This window comes from Nicotiana attenuata, unplaced genomic scaffold, assembly GCF_001879085.1.
Source record: "Nicotiana attenuata strain UT unplaced genomic scaffold, NIATTr2, whole genome shotgun sequence".
NCBI classification, from domain to species: domain Eukaryota; kingdom Viridiplantae; phylum Streptophyta; class Magnoliopsida; order Solanales; family Solanaceae; genus Nicotiana; species Nicotiana attenuata.
Genome location: NW_017678734.1, coordinates 1 through 16971, shown reverse-complemented (window position 1 = coordinate 16971; position 16971 = coordinate 1). Strand labels below are relative to the sequence as shown.

General features: G+C 37.2%; 2 protein-coding genes across 2 annotated transcripts; both read right to left on the bottom strand.

The window, feature by feature from the left end:
- Window positions 1-5941: 5941 nt before the first annotated feature.
- Window positions 5942-11264, bottom strand: LOC109221663 (60S ribosomal protein L18a-like protein). The gene is made up of 4 exons (XM_019386132.1): window positions 10840-11264; window positions 9858-9933; window positions 9361-9475; window positions 5942-6040 (listed from the first exon to the last, which is right to left on the bottom strand). Exons 1-4 carry the CDS (start codon window positions 11054-11056, stop codon window positions 5981-5983), a joined length of 468 nt encoding a protein of 155 aa, XP_019241677.1. The 5' UTR covers window positions 11057-11264; the 3' UTR covers window positions 5942-5980.
- Window positions 11265-14209: 2945 nt separating this feature from the next.
- LOC109221662 (F-box/kelch-repeat protein At3g23880-like) lies at window positions 14210-14944 on the bottom strand. The gene has a single exon (XM_019386131.1). The coding sequence runs from the start codon at window positions 14942-14944 to the stop codon at window positions 14210-14212; it is 735 nt and encodes a 244-aa protein (XP_019241676.1).
- Window positions 14945-16971: the final 2027 nt, after the last annotated feature.

The following is a 16971-nucleotide window of genomic DNA, read 5'->3' as shown; positions in this document are numbered from 1 at the left end:
ACGCAATTGAATGCAAACAATAGTGTAGATAAGCACAGAAATTCGCCCCTCGGGCACAACACTCAGTTTTCAGATAATGCCAGGCAATCAGGTAGGTATTGCATGAAATAACACAGACAACAGATAATGGCAGACAAATGAAATAAACTAAACACATAGAACAGTACCAGTACCGCTGCGGCGTGCAGCCCGATCCATATATCGCTGCGGCGTGCAGCCCGATCCATTTATCGTCGACGGCGCTCACTGGAGGTGTGCAGACTCCGGGAGGGGACCCTTACGGCCCAAGCGCAATATCAAGCCATCTCGTGGCATCAAATCTAGGCCCTCGGCCTCATATCAAATCAGTATCTCACTGCTGCGGCGTGCAGCCCGATCCAAAAGTATCCTCACAATACAGGCCCTCGGCCTTACTCAGTCAAAAATCACATAAGCCACTAGGGCAACAGTAAAACATGATGCTCAGCCCAAATATTACTGAAAATATCATTTCAAGTGTTAAAGCAAAATAAACTTGGCTGAGTCTTAAAAACAGTGGAAAATACATGACTGAGTTTAGGTATAAAATCAAAACAGTGAGGAAATATCAACAACAAACCCCGAAGGGTTCAAATAGTTGGCACGGAACCCAAATATGGCAATCAGCCCAAATTTTGATGATAACAAGTAAATTTCAGTCAATACGCAATAAATTCATCAATCGGGACGGACCAAGTCACAATCCCCAACGGTGCTCTACCCCATGCTCGCTATCCGGCGTGCAAGTCACCTCAATTAGCACTACGATGTGCAAATACGGGGTTTCAAACCCTCAGGATATCATTTACAATCATTATTCACCTCAAACCGGCCAAAGCTCTAGCTCGCTATTCCCTTGTCTCTCAAATCGGCCTCCTCGCGCGTCGAATCTGACCAAAACCAGAACGAATACGTCACAATATGCTAAGGGAACAAAGCCCAAGCGAAAACAATCGAAAAATATCAAAAATCCCGAAATTGGCAAAACCCGAGCCCCGGTCCCACTTCTCGAAATCTGATGAAACTCACAAAATTCGACAACCCATTCAACCACGAGTCTAACCATTCCAAAATTACTAATTTCCGATAATATTTCGACCCTCAAATCCTCAAATATATCCAAGAGGGTTTTCAAACTTTTCCAACTTAAAATCACCAATTACATGTTAAAAATAACAATGGATTCGGGTAATCTAACCAAAATTGAGTTAAGAACACTTACCCCGATGTTTTTCTTGAAAATCTCTCGAAAAATCGCCTCACCCGAGTTCCCTTGGTCCAAAAATGGAAGAGTGAGACGAGTTTGGACTTTATTCATCTGCCCATGGATTTGTTCTTAGCGTTCGCGGTCCTCCTCTCGTGTTCGCGAAGAACAAAAATTTTCAAAAATCATTTTTAAAACTCTTCTCAGACAGCCTCTAGTATAATGGCAATAACTTTTGCTGCAGATGTCCAAATAACTATTATAATATGTTTCTGGAAACTAGATTCAAAGGGCTACAACTTTCGTTTTTGAATCATCTCAAAATTCATTGTAGATTGAGAGATACGAGCCTCCGAAGTAAGACCTGCGCAATAGAATTTCTTCTTCTTCGCGAACGCGAGGCTCTCTTCGCGAACGCGAAGAAGAAAATCCCAGAAGCCAAATCCTTCTTCTCGAACGCGAGGGGACCCTCGCGGACGCGAAGAACAATACCAGATACCAGCTTCAGCTATTGCAAAACAGCCCGAAATGATCCGAAACCACCCCGAAACACACCCGAGGCCCTCGGGGCCTCAACCAAACACGCCAACATATCCCATAACATTATTCAAAGTTGTTCCAACCTTCGGAACGCTCAAAACAACATTAAAACATCAAATTTGTATCGGATTCAAGCCTAAGAATTTCAAGAACTTCCGAAACACGCATTTGATCAAAAAACCAACCAAATCACCTCCGAATGACCTGAAATTTTACACACACATCCCAAATCACATAACGAAGCTACAGAAACTCTCGGAATTCCATTCCGACCCTCGGATCAAATCTCACCTATCAACCAGAAATCGCCAAAATACTAACTTCGCCAATTCAAGCCTAATTCTACACCGGACCTCCAAAATCACTTCCGATCACACTCCTAAGTCATAAATCACCCAACGAAGCTAACCAAATCATAAAAATTCCGATCCGAACTCATATACAAATAAGTCAACTCTTGGTCAAACTTTTCAAATTCAAAGCTTTCAACTGAGACTGTTCTTTCAAATTCATTCCAAATTTTCCTGAAAACCAAAACCAACGACCTACATCAGTCATAATACATTATACGGGGCAAGTCATGCCCGAGAACTGGCGATCAAAGTGCTAACTAAAGCTCAAAATGACCGGTCGTGTCGTTACAGTTGTACATTCTCATCAGCATTATCGCAAAATGAACAGGTCGTGCCATAGTCCATGCTCTATCTACAATCTAGTTCTCGTGTATAGTTTGTTTTGTGTTGCAAAGTAGAGGATAAACAACCATTTGGCTGCCCTAGTTATTGTATATTAACTTCCTCAAATGTACTTTAGGATAATTGTCTTTCAACTTGTTGTACATTGTCTTTATAGCATATGTCACATGGTTCAGAAGGTCCTCGATAGTATCCTGTATTCTCCAAATATTGTTTAGCCTTTGGGATCTTCTGAATAAGCCAAGATGCACGCATATCAGTTATTTCCCAGACTTCATTACCCTTACTATAGTAGATACACACCCATTGTATTCAGAGCTTATCCTTCTTCTTACATAGGTTACAGTAGTGCTTAAGTATGACATATTTATTCCATATGTAGAAGTCTGTTATGTTGAGACCACCTGCTAATTCTGGCAAGCAAAGTTTATCCCAAGGTATTAGTGCCTTCTTTGAGCATTCATTATTTTCATTCTATAGAAACCTCATACACACTTGTTCAATCCTTTGAACCACCTTCTTGGGCAGGATGAATATTTGAGACCAAAATTGTTGGATGGCTGTGAGTACACTTTTGATCTACTGTAACCTACCTGCATAGGATAGGAACTTTCCAGTCCGGGAGGTTACTTTCCCTATCATCTTCTCTATCAGTGGTTGTCATTGCCCAATTGCTAGCCTTTTTGAGCTTAGTGGGACTCCTAGGTACCTGAAGGCGGGGAGAGCCAACAGGGAAGCCTAACTCTTGTATTATTTCCTGTTGAATCTGGTTTGGCACACCCCCAAAATAAACAACACTCTTTCCTTGATTGGCCAGCAAACTAGATGCTAAGGAGAATTGGTGAAAGCAATTGTACAATAGCCTAGTAAAGACATTATCTCCTCTACAGAACAACAATAAGTCATATGCATACTCCAACTATATTATATTCAGCTTGTCGCATCTAGGGTGATAGTTAAAGTTTGGATTATCTTTCAAAGTTTTCAGTAGTCTACTGAGGTACTCCATGCCTATAACAAACAAGAATAGTGATAAGGCATCACCATGCCTTACTCCTCTTTTTTAAGTAAAAGGGGCACTTGGTTGACCATTGATAACTATAGAGTATGAGGCATTCGATACACATACCATGATCCACTTGACGAATATTTCTGAAAAATTTAGAGCATTCAGAACTTGTTCTAGAAAAACCCATTCTACAGAGTCATAAGCTTTTTGCATGTTAATTTTGATCATGCATCTTGGTGACACCCCTTTCCTGCCATAGTCTTTCACTAGTTCATGGCTAAGGATAATATTGTCAGTTATGACTCCGCCAGGTACAATGCAACATGTCTAATCATTTAAATGCTGAAAATTAATATTATTACATTAGCATAATACTTGAATTCAAAATGATTGAATATCATATGAACCTAAAAAATGATCAATTTAGCTAAGTTAGATAACATTATTATGTATTTGGAATATGCAATGTAATCCTATCTTACCTAAAACTTCTTTATAGACCTTTTTTTCTTGTATATGTTCTCTTCTAATATTTTGGTTGCTCCGCCATGATCAGAGCTCTTGTTGTCAGTATTGATACCCTCCTTGAAAGTGCAACATAAATTTATACATACAAGAAAGCATATTGTGACAAATATAGTCCAACATTTATAATTGTTTGGCCTTGTGTTTTATTTATTATTTTTGAATAAATTCAAAAGAATATCATTCATTTTGGAGGCAAAAATTAAATTCTGGAGATAAACACATGCTTGGAAGCAAATTGACCCATCATAATTTATGCATATACAATTTTATTGTCAAAATCTTTACATACCATCCTTGTACCATTACATAAGTCATTTGACGTATCTAAATTTCTCGATAGCATGATGTGCTTATGTTTCTTTAAAACCAACATGTACACAATGGAAGATTAGCTTTCACTTTGTTTATTATATACATACATGATACTACATACGTAAAAAAAAATTATATTGAACTTGACAACAAACCTTTGTGGTGGTACACTACTTGGTGATAAAATTTGTATTCTTCCTAGTACTAGTTGTTAGCAGGGGTGTCAATGGTTCGGTTCGCCCGGTTATTTTATGAAATTTATACCATATCAATATTTCGGTTATTCTATTATGTATAACCAAAATTATGCTTTTCGAAACCGTCCCAATCATGTCGGTTTTACTTCGGTATCGGTACGGTTCGGTTAATTTTCGGTATTTTTTAAAATGTCATGTAAAATTTACTAGTAGGAGTAGAATTCAATAACATACGTGCTGTTATAGGACTTGGCAAAACACTCTACACATTTTTACTTTTTATAGGGTGATGAGTTAAAAAAAATGAAAGATGGCTATAAATCACACGAGTGAAAAGATATTAACCAAGCTGGGACTCAAGAATAAAGTCTATATTAAATATTCAAAAAGATAAATCTAAATTATATGAAAGAAAATATATTCAATACATTATAGTTTGCTACTCATAATCAGAATACTTTGTGTCTTGCTAATAAAAATACTTGAAATAACTTAGTTTAAGTATAAGTAGCATAATATGTTTTAGGAATTAGTATTTTGAGTTTAATTACTTGTTGGCTTGTAACAGTTTTCATAATTCCAAGGCTCAATGAAAATTTAAAGCTTTATTAGTTTAAACTTACTATATAAATATATTTTCCACAGGTAAAATTTATTCGGTACGGTTCGGGTATTTTTTCGGTTTATTTTTATAAAATAAAAAACCTACCCTAATTATCGGTACGGTTATAGATTTATATAAAAACCTACGATTTCTTTAAAACAAACCTAAAAATCGATTCGGTACAGTACGGTTCGGTCGGTTTAGTCGATTTTCAAATATCCATCGATACCCTTAGTATGATCTTATTTAGTCGATCAACACAATTATTTTTGCTATCTAAGATTATTCTTCCCGTCATATACTTTGTCGAGGACGAATTCACGTCGACGTAAAAGACCCAACTGCCAAGATATGATAATAGGTGCAATTGAGATGTCGATGTTACTTTGTGGAACCTTCTGCCACACTTACGTTTTTGAAAAGCTCTATGGAGAGTGCTTCAAGGATAAGACTTAACCAACAAACTAGTTCATATCTGGAGTCTGACGCATATGTTTTATTATTTATATATATGTATTCCATAAGCCAAATCCTCCAACAGTGTTTGAAATTGTTAATGTCTTCCGAATGGAGCAGCCAAATTCTACAGACTGAACACACATCCAATTGGTTTATGTTGGGGAAGTTTCAAAAATATACATCACATTTACTGCTGGAGCAAACCAAGAAGTACCACAAACATTAATAAAGGGAGTGCACGTTCAATATAAGAACCACCCAAGTCAATATTTGCTATACAGATATAAAAAAAGAGACATCTTACAAACAAAAACCAATCAATAAAAACCAATCAATAAAGTTAGCTCTCACCCCCCCCCCACCCCCCCCCCCCCCCCGATCCGCGACAAATTACATTTTGCAGCCTGGAGAGCCTCACCAGGAATGAGTTGCCTTTGTCACACCAAAAGTCACAGCAATTAAAGCAAGCATGGCCTGATTACCAAAAAGATAAACATGGTCAGAGGCTGACATTGTCACAGCAAAGAAATTGAGAAATAATAAAGTAACGCTGATACTTTGCTTCCTATCCATGAACTTATATACCCCCCTATTTGTTTCCTTCCCCTCCATCCCCATCTACCTCCAAATCCAAACAAAAGAGGGAAGGCGTAAAGTATCTTTGTAGCATATAAATGAGCATACATCAGCTCCTCGTATATTTTTCCTTCTTAAAACTCGAGCTAGGCATTACTAAATAGAGCTTTTAACCTGTAAACAGTAAAGATATGCTTGACTAATTGCAGAGTTTTCGGCCAATATTGTCCCTTATCTATGAGGGTGACCTTTCCTACAAGGAAAGAAAGAACCCGCGGCTCCCCTTTTTGAATACCCCCCTCACTCCCTCCGGAGTGGGTTCTTTTCTAAGGGATTTAGGGATTCCTGCCTTTTGCTCATATTGTCTATCTATTTTGTCCCTTAAATATAATCCTGAAGTTTGCTAAACTAGAGCACTTTTAGTCTCACTAACAGAATTCGTTTAGAACTTAACGGTGCTATCCATGTGCTATTCATGTGACACTGAAAAAGAATAAAACTAGCAGTAAAAAAGGCCGTTCCCTGTTTCACCAAAAAAGGAAAGTCATTGCCGATTCACCTAGTAGTAAAGAACATTAGTAGGTAGGAGGAGGAGGCTGGGTAGTTGACGGCATCAATTTGATGAAGAATCTCGAGCCTTATCAGCAACTTCTTTCAATTTATCCAATGCAGGGAGAATTTCCTCTTTCAAATCGGACTTGTCTCCTTGACAAAGCTCTGTACACTTAAGTGCTAGCACTACTAATTTTTTTGTCTCTTCTAATGGCCATTTACCACCCTATGGACCTAGTACCTTAGTTAGACTACTATCCTTATTGATTGCTATTTCAACAATGTAGAGAAGTTCCATTGCTGCCTTTTGCCGTTAACAACTGCAAGAGAGTTGGAGAACCATCCCAAATGCATAAATGTCAGATTTTGGCGAGATCAATTCGTTATTTGGTTCTTAGGGTCCATGTAGCAAAGTGTTCCCAAAGGACCTGTATCTTTGTAAGTAGTGGATAATGTAGGGTAATTCCCATGGTTTAGATCACGGGGAATCAGAAGTATTCCCATGTAGCAAAGTTTTCCCATGGTTGATAGGCCAGAGCAATTTGACTATAAAATATTACGATCAAGCAATACGTATGCCGGCTTTAGATCACGAGGACCTAGAATTGGAGAAAACTGAGAATGACCTTTTTTAGTGATGGGTTTATCTGTCAAGTTTTAAATGGATTATGTTAGTGAGAGTGTGAGACTAAAAGTGCTCTAGTTTAGCAACCTTGAGTGATTAAAGATGCTCGGGTTATATTTAAGGGACAAAAATTGGACCTACCCTCATAGATAAGGGACAATTTTGGCCAAAAACTCACTAACTGCAACCATAAAACAGATCACTTAAGTATTCAGCAGAGCAAGAAAGCGTACAAGAGTACCAGTGCAGGGCTGCTTATTTGCTTACATGGATTTAAGCGTCACCTAAGAACTCAATTTTAAAATTGGAGGAATTGAACTGCACATTACTTGGATTCAAATCCACGATCAGAATAAGACTGAACAAGATAAACAGAAGACCTCTTTAAAGGAACTAGCCCGAGCTTTCCTGAATACCAGTCGGCACTAGAAGGAAATGTTACATGATAAATGTGTAAAGCCAAAAGCTCATGCAAGAGTTAGATTAGGACTTTGACAGCACCGAAAATAAAGGTTATTGTTGGATAGTAATTTTTAAGACAAGCTTCCTTGGAGGCAGAAAGGAACAGTGATTTGATAATTCGGCTAAATCTAGCAGATTGAGAACATGTCGACATGAAAAGGGCTAAAAGCAATTGGGCCAAAAAAGAGGGGCTTAAAAGTGGTTGGTTTTACAATTGGTTACACAAATCTAATCCACTTCTCAACCTAGTCTAATTGCCCAATCCTTCTAATGTTCCTCTAATATACGCTCGTAGAAATCCAAGCTATAATATACATTTATGCCTTCTCTAGAATAAGGTAATAGCAATAGAAAAGGGATATCTAAGTCAAATGAGGTAAAATTGATGGTAAGCACTTACATGGTGTAATAAATATAGTTATCCAATATCAAGTCCACATATACTGGACATACAAGAGTGCTTATTCTTTTTCCAAATTTAAAGCTGCCAAAACCAAAATTTATTACTCCCTCTGTTCCATTCTTCATAAAAAAAAAAGTTACACCCTCTGTTCCATTTTATACAACACTCTTTCTTTTTTTAACTTCCAAAAAGGATGATATTGGATATTTTGAAAAACTTTTAACTTCAAATTTCCAATTTACCTGTAATGACATGTTCATATAACCGTAGAAATGTCATAACATGTTTAAGACCACAAGTTCTAAAAGAACTTTCGATATGTGTCAAAAGTCTTTATGTCCTAAACCCAGTCAAATTGAGCAATTTGTGTGATTTTACCCCAACAATATTTGTCAACATGACTCTTACGAAAACACATGGTACCCAAGAATTAATGACGAACCACCATATATATGCAACAAAAAGCAAATGTGTACTGCTTTGACATGCACAATATTGAAAATATATTTGCAAATCAATGTTTGGATATCAATTTTGTAGGGTGTTTCAACTTCTACTTGAAGTAGAGAATTTGAAGTTGGAATAATGGTTTGAGCAGTATTTCAAGTGATATCATGGTTTCTACTCACAAACCTTCAACTTTCACAATGTAAGTTTGTTTCAGATAAACTTCACGTCCAACCACAACAACTTTCAAAGGCTCTTCTTTAACTCCAACTGCAGATACTCCTTTTTCCAACTTCAACCAAATATTCCAAATGCCTACTATGCTATGGATGCCGCTACAAATTGTTCATCCCAAAATGGGAAGAATTACTAGACCAACAAAGGAGATAGGGCAGCTTCAATTGTTCTTTTTCCCTTCCTTCTCTTGGTAACCATATTCTATATCATTTTCTCTTCATAATCATATTCATCCTTTTCTCTTTGTCAGACTACAGAATTTTGGTAAAATATCACCGAGAGTTATGGTACATGTTAAAGAAAAGCCAATTTTAAGATCACCCATAATGCCCGTGCATAGAATGGTACTTGTGACATGTTTAGACCAGTAATAGAAGTGTGAGGTAAACATGCTATGCTTGGAGAAATCAAAGCATATAAAAGCATCTGCACATAATTTTTTTTTTTTTTTTTGTGTGTGTGTGTGTGAGAGAGAGAGAGAGAGAAACTTACCCCCAATGTGCATGCTATAAGTCCAGGCTTCTCTCTGTAATCAATCCGCACACACAGAAGAAGAAAAGCTCCAATATACCAAGGAACGGTACCAAGAAAGAAACCAGAGATGAACCTTGCAAACAAAGTCACCAAAATATTAGAAAGTAAGCCAGCATTGAAATCTTTAGTCAATCTTACATGAATCATAAAATTGAGTTTATGAAAATCCGGTCATAGAAACACCAGAAAAAGGCAAAGCCCTTAGCGACCATCACATCAGGTTTTTGATATTGCTGAGTTGTTAATCTTGTGTGCTTACATTGTTTCCCCAACATCTAACCTACCCATCTTTATTTATAAAAAATATTTAAGACTGAGAATACAATAATGGGAAAGCTCTAAATAATAAGAAAAGCTGAGTAGGATTCCATGTATCACTTTTTATCAATCTAACCACGATATATAACGAAAACTAAAAAATGAGCCTAAGAGAAAGTACAACAATAGGAACTCACAAGAACCAGCCAATCCCCATGCCACAGCAAGGAAGCCGGTACTCCCTTACAGGTCTACCTTCGGCAACAGCATAACCTAAACCATAGTGAAGCAACATATTAAACATGGTATATAACATCTAACATTAACATAATTTTTGAACAGCAAATATCTGTTATTCAGCCCAGTTAGAAAATAAGATTTAGAAAGCATTTAGATTGCATTTCCCGAGATTTTCATAGACAAGATATATAACTAGTTTAACATTCTTTCACGTGTAAGTTAACCATAACATTTCAACTCCACTTTTACAACTTCTGGTTGCTTCAAGAAAGTTGGCAATCACACATATAAAATCTAAAGTCAGAACCCATTGATTAAGGATTCAACAAGCTTTAAATATGCTAAGAAGGAAAATCAAAATAGCATGATTGAAAGAAAAAGAAGCCTTTCAACAGGTAATATCAATCAATCCTTCCATGATCACTCCTATTACTAACAACAAACCAACAGAGAAACTCAGAGAACCTGACTGCGAAATTCCTTTCACTGCATCCTCCAATACACACCACTAGATGTTCAACCGGATATAAAACTTAAATCCACAAATCTGCAGATTTGTCGAGACTACAAATATACATACTTAAAAACAAGGAGTTAATCAACCTACAAAGTTATAGCTGAATTTACAGATGAAATTATGCACAAAATACGACTTTTTTATAATCGGAAGTATCTGCATCCTATCACAATAAGCCTGTGTTTACAAAGATACTAAAATTGAGAATAATATTGCTGGTATCAACATTAATGTTTCACACTGGACCCATTAATAGAATTGGCTAGTTTCGGCAATCAGTATTCTGAATATTCATCAAGCATCATACTGAGATTTTATTCCATTAAATATTCAAAACAGAGAAACAGACAGAATTATCAACAAACATAAAAGAAAAAATTATGGAAGCACCAGTAGATAGATGAAAGTGTGGAAAAACACACCGTGAACAGTTTGATAACCATGAGGATAGTAATGAGGAGGAGCGCCGGAGGCACCAGGCGGAGGAATGGGCTGAGGAAAACCGAACACCGGCTGAGACTGTGGAGGAGGAGGAGGCGGATGATTGGCCACTCCTTGAAACGTACCGTAGTAATAGTTTGGCGGCAAGGGTTCGCTGGTGGCCGGAGAGGCCCTGTTTTTCCCGCCTTCTTCACTCATCCTTTCCACCGAGATAGAGATCGAGCAACGGGTTAGGGTTTCGGGATCAAAGCGAAGTCGTATTATTGCTGACGCCAATTGATAGAATCAGATCGTCGTGGCGGTGTGATCGGCGATTTTGCGGTCTTTGATTTGTGGTGCGCTGACGGTTTGCTGTTATATATCTCAGCTTGGCTTAGCTGGTAAGTTTCACGCCAACGCGTGGATATAAAAATTTGTCTTGATACAAGTTTATATTTATCAAATTTACGATTGCTGTTATTCTCATCTAATCCAGGTTGGTCACACGTGATGAAGTTTGTGCCTGACTAAAATATAATCAACTGAGACAATTTACTAGTAACACTGTCATTATATTAATTTTGTAAGGTTAACACGAGATTTGGTTGATCAATGACTTGGGCTTTACAATATACTCGCTCCGTTCTAAAATTTACGTGAACGTGTTTGATTGGACACATAGTTTAAGAAAAAATAAGATTTTTTAATTTATTAACCTAAACAAGTCAAAAAGGGATCCAGAATATTTGTGTGGTTATAAAAATAAGTTATCATTAAGGGTAGAATTGAAAGTTTAAGCTAAATTATTTTCAAATTTAGAAAGGGATCATTTTTTTAGGAGCAAACTACAAAAGAAATAAATTCAAATAAACTAAAACAAATGGATTTTTTTGTTTCATTTTACATGACACGGCTTTCTTTTTAATCCGATTAAAGAAGATAAACATGTTTCTCTATTTCCAAACTATCTTAGTTTTAGTGAATGACATGACATCTATATGCCCACATCATATTAAGGGTCGTTTGATATGAGGTATAAGAAGGTAAGGTATATCAGGTTTGGTTAGCAAACTTGGTATAAGTTTTCTCGGGATTAAAATTAGTACCGGCATAACTTATACCTTGTAGAAGGTGGGTAATTAGTGCCGGGATAACTTATACCCTCTTATTAGAAATTATGCAAATTGTCATTTTAATACAATATACCAAACAGTGAATAAAAAACAATAGCGGCATAACTAATCCCAGCATAACTTATCCCGGCCTAAGCCATATTCAAACCAAACGACCCCTAAGTGAACTTTTGATATGTTATATAAATTTAGTTTATACATCAAAAGTATTATTTTCTTTCTTTTTTATAAGGCTTATTTTCTTTCTTAAAACTCTTTCTATTTAAAAAAAAAATTCAAGTCGCACCAGAGTCCACATACGCAAAGAACTAAGAAACCAAAAGAACATTCAAATTAAACCAGAGTCCACATTTGGAAAGAATTATGAATCAAAAAGAAAATTACTTATGGGAAGGAACAAAATCGAGTGAAGAACATGGAACACACTGAAAGACCTAATGAAGCAAAAAATATAACTTGAGCATATTAGACGCAAACATAAACCCACCATTGCTTACTCAAGCACAAGTTGATCAGTGCAAAATAGTTGACAATCTGATACAAAGTAGCTGATACGAATTATACGCTGTAATATGAACATCATTGCTAGTATTTCCTAACTAAAAGTATGTCAAAAAGTTTTTCATGCCATCTCCGTTGTTAGCAAAAAGGGGCAGCCAAAATGTCTTTTACGCAATCCTATATAGCCAAGTCAAGCTTCTGAGGGTCAAGTGGTAGAGAACTTTATATTCACGCCAGCCCTACATTATCAAGAAAAATAATGTCAGTAAGTTTCTTCGAATATCTAATCTATCAAGTCAAAATTATATTGATTTGAGAGAGAAATCCCGCACACTAGTTCAATATCAAAAATACTCCAAAGATATACAAAGACAAAAATGTTCCACTAAACGTACTAGCAAAGATTTTAAAGATAATGCATGTATCCAGAAATTCTAAATATCCAATGCATAATGCTAATTTGCTAATACATAAACCTAATACTTTCAAGAGAATCAAAATTATATTTCAAACAGAAGCACCTCTGCTATGCCATGCACCAAATAGCTTAGAATATTATGTCTAGAATAAGATCCCAAAGTAACTACAAGTCAATTCATCTATTAAAGACTGCAAGACACAAGTGAACCAAGGAGGAAAGACGAGGACAGGATGGCAAGACTACGAAGTTTGCAATTGGAACACAAAACTGGAAATTCAAATCACAGCGTATAATTCGTCTCAGCTAAAGAAGAGGTCCTAGTATTTCCTATATGGATGTGTCGGACTACATTAAGAGAGTGCACATTCGTCCAATATGGTTAGCAATGACACAAGTAGCCAAGCCTTCCATTGATAATAAGCTTTAGTTTATCAACACTAACATCTATAAGACTAACATCTGTACTTGCATATTCAAGTTTAAAAGTTCATGGATCAGGAATAAAGAATTTTATTGAAAACACTCACCAAAAACAAGAAAAAGAGCACCAGAAACAGAAAGCGCAAAACCTCTGGCTCGATTGACTAGATAGGTAACAGAACTATTGCAATCACCAATAGGACATGGTTTTATTAGTTTTTTCTTTTCTTTTGAAGACTTGATTCTGTTAGTTAGAGCGATACAGCAATCCAAATGCATTATTTCAGTGAAACTATGCTTATGGAACAAACTACCTCATAGTTTTACAGTGTCAACAAATAGAATTATAACTTCAAGGATCTAGCAATCATATTACTATGTCTATTGACCTAGTTGTCTCTTCATAATGAAGTCATTGGATATCGACCTCAACACAACTGATGCTCCAACAAGCAAACACTACGAAAGCTGAAAAGTTTCTCTGATCATTCAAATGTTTCTGTTGACAAAAAGGAATATCTTGTATTGACAGAAAATAAATGGGGTGAACAGGAAGTTGAGATCCTCTGGAAACACTCTCGACACGCACTATGAATCTTTGAAGCCAAGCCTACATCTTTTCAAACAATTCCCACTATGAAAGACATGAAAGGGAGAAAAAGTTCCTCTTATTTTTCAAGTGGGACACGAGAAGGAAGCATTTTAGCTCTTCTTTCATACTTCTATGTGCACATGTAAGCCACCCTAAAAAAAAGTTCCTCTTATTTTCCACCAATTTCAACGAGTAATCCAAGAAGTTGTTTGGCTGACTAACCATAAAATTGGACTGGGAAAATAAGAGAATTGCATACAGTGAGAGAGATATATATTGTGACTGATTCCACACCACAAAGCTATTTACAAAATATACTTTCTTAGATGGGAGATGAAAAGAAAACTTGTTAAGTTGGNCCCCATCTCATTTGGCACCCTCTTCCAGCTGAAACTCTTGGTTGAAAACATTTCCACTTCATCCGCAATCATAGTTTCTGGTCCGAAACTCTGAATACTCAAGACCAAGAAGTCATTCTTTTGTGAATCGTACGCCAATCCGATGGAGACACAAGAGTGCGTTCCAATAATGGGTTTGCTTTTCGAAAGCGGCACATTCCTAGACTGCCTCATAGCTGGGTTCCAAAGAATAATGACATCACCCAAAGGTGTCTGACAAAGGCACACAATGCCATTGCAAGAACCCACAACCACCATATTTTGCAAGAAGAAAGGGAAAGGGTTATCAAGTTCTTCCACAACTGATGATGACTCGTGGGACAGGTTGATTAGTGAGAGTAGATGATCAGAGGACTCGGGATGGCGAGTGTGTAAAAGAATGGGTGAAGAACCGGTACTGGGCTGCAAAGAAGAGGAATGGAGGAAATGGGTGTCAATGAAGTTGGGTTTGGAAATGAGTTTTCGCCATGGCTTGCAAACGCACCTGAATTGTAAAAGGGTCTTCACAGGGAGACGAGAAAGGATATCAATGATGATTTCTCTTAGTAAAATGCAGTTGCATGTTGCGTCTGGAGCTCTGTCTTTTGTTTTCTTGGATTTACCTTTCTTCTTCCCCTTTCCTTTGCCTTTAGACGGCGGCATTTTAGCTGGGAAGTGGCCGGAGGTTGAAGATGAAGAAAGGCGAGCCTAGCTTGTCTTGAGAAAGAAGAGAGGAAAACGGTTTTAGAGGGTTTTGGATATAAGGTGAAAACTGAAAAGCAATTGTGTATATATAGTTGCACGTTCAGATTAATGATTGTTTAACAATGGAATAGTCCTCTTTTCCTACTTATTTGGCACCATCTCGTCTTAAATAATTTTTTTGTAATAACGACGATATCGTCTTAATTGGAGTACTTGCATTTTACTTTTAAATGATTTAATTTAGTAGAAACTAAAATTAAAATGATAATGATTTATTTTATTTAAATAAACTTAAGATAGGAGTTTTAAAATATGATAAATATTTATTAACGTACTAATTTTTATACTAAATAATCTATTCTCTAGAATCCATGAATCACAAATCTATAAAAACTCTAGCTGATCAATTTTCCAAAGCAAATAATAAGATCTCGCACTATAATCCTATGAGGATTAAATTATTCCTTAAAAATACTTGTGTAGATAAAATTCTATGTCACGACCCCAACCCGGTCGTGATGGCGCCCAACACAGTGCTAGGCAAGCCCGACCAATTCAACACTCTCAATCCCTCATATAGAGTTCATTACCAATTAACAGAGTTTAAATACCAAAATAACATGATTATGAATCTGTAACAGTAGGTAAAATATGCGGAAATCAAGAAAATAACACTACAAATTCCACCGATCTGGTGTCACGAGTCAAGAGCCTCTAATACAAGTCTGAAGAACAGCCTAAACAAAAGATAGTCTAAAATGCTGAAAGTAAAGAGGATAGAGGGAGAAATCGGGTCTGCGAACGCCATGCATCTACCTCGATGACTCCGGTGAGATCTGAATAGCAGCAATAACTCAAACTACGCCTCCGGAATACCTGTATCTGCACACATGGTGCAGGGAGTAAAGTGAGTACTCCGACTCAGTGAGTAATAGCAATAAATAATGACTAACGGAAAGAAATCTCGTAAAAAGCACTAAGCAGTTCTATATCAAAGCAGTAAGAACATTTAAACAGCAACTGAATGAAGAATCAGGTAACAATCCTTTAAGCTAGTACTCAACTCATTTACTTCTCACGATAACCGAAATCATAATTATACCGCTGCGGTGTGTAGCCCGATCCATATAGTATATATATATATATATATATATATATATATATATATATATATATATACTGCTGGGGCGTGCAGCCCGATCCAATAATAATAGTCGACTGCGCTCACTGGGGGTGTGCAGACTCCGGAGGGGCTCCTACAGCCCAAGCGCTATACTACTGCGACGTGCAGTCCAATCCATATAAAAGTACTGCTGCGGCGCGCAGCCTGATCCAATAATATACTGCTGCGGCGTGCAGCCCGATCCATATAAATATATACTGCTGCGACGTGCAGCCCGATCCATATCATATCAAATACCCTCATTATGGGGTTCTCAACCCCTCTCAGTCACTATAAACTTAGCCTCTCAGGCATACTAAGATAAGATAGGGATCCCTGCCCACATGTTACTCTCCTTTTGGTTTAGTTATTCCAAAGCCGGTTCATATTAGATTAAACAGTTAGAAACATGACTGAGGGTAGATTTTAACGAGTAAAGTGAGGTCAATCATGTACAATTACCCCTAAGGGTTCTACAGGTCGGCACAAGGCCCCAAACATGGCAACTAGCCCAAACTATAATGATATAGCTTAAGTCTCAGTCAAAAATACAGTAGATCATCAATCGGGATGGACCAAGTCCAAATCCCCAGCAGTAATGGACCCCACGCTCATCATGCAGCGTGTGTCTCACCTCAACATAGCACTACGTTGTGCAAATCCGGGGTTTCAAACCCTCAGGACACCATTTATAACCATTACTCACCTCAAGATGGCCGAAGTCCTAGCTCGCTATGCCCTTGCCTCGCAAATCAACCTCCTCGCGCGTCGAATCTGGCCAAAACCACAACGAATACGTTAGAATAGGCTAAGGGAATATAAC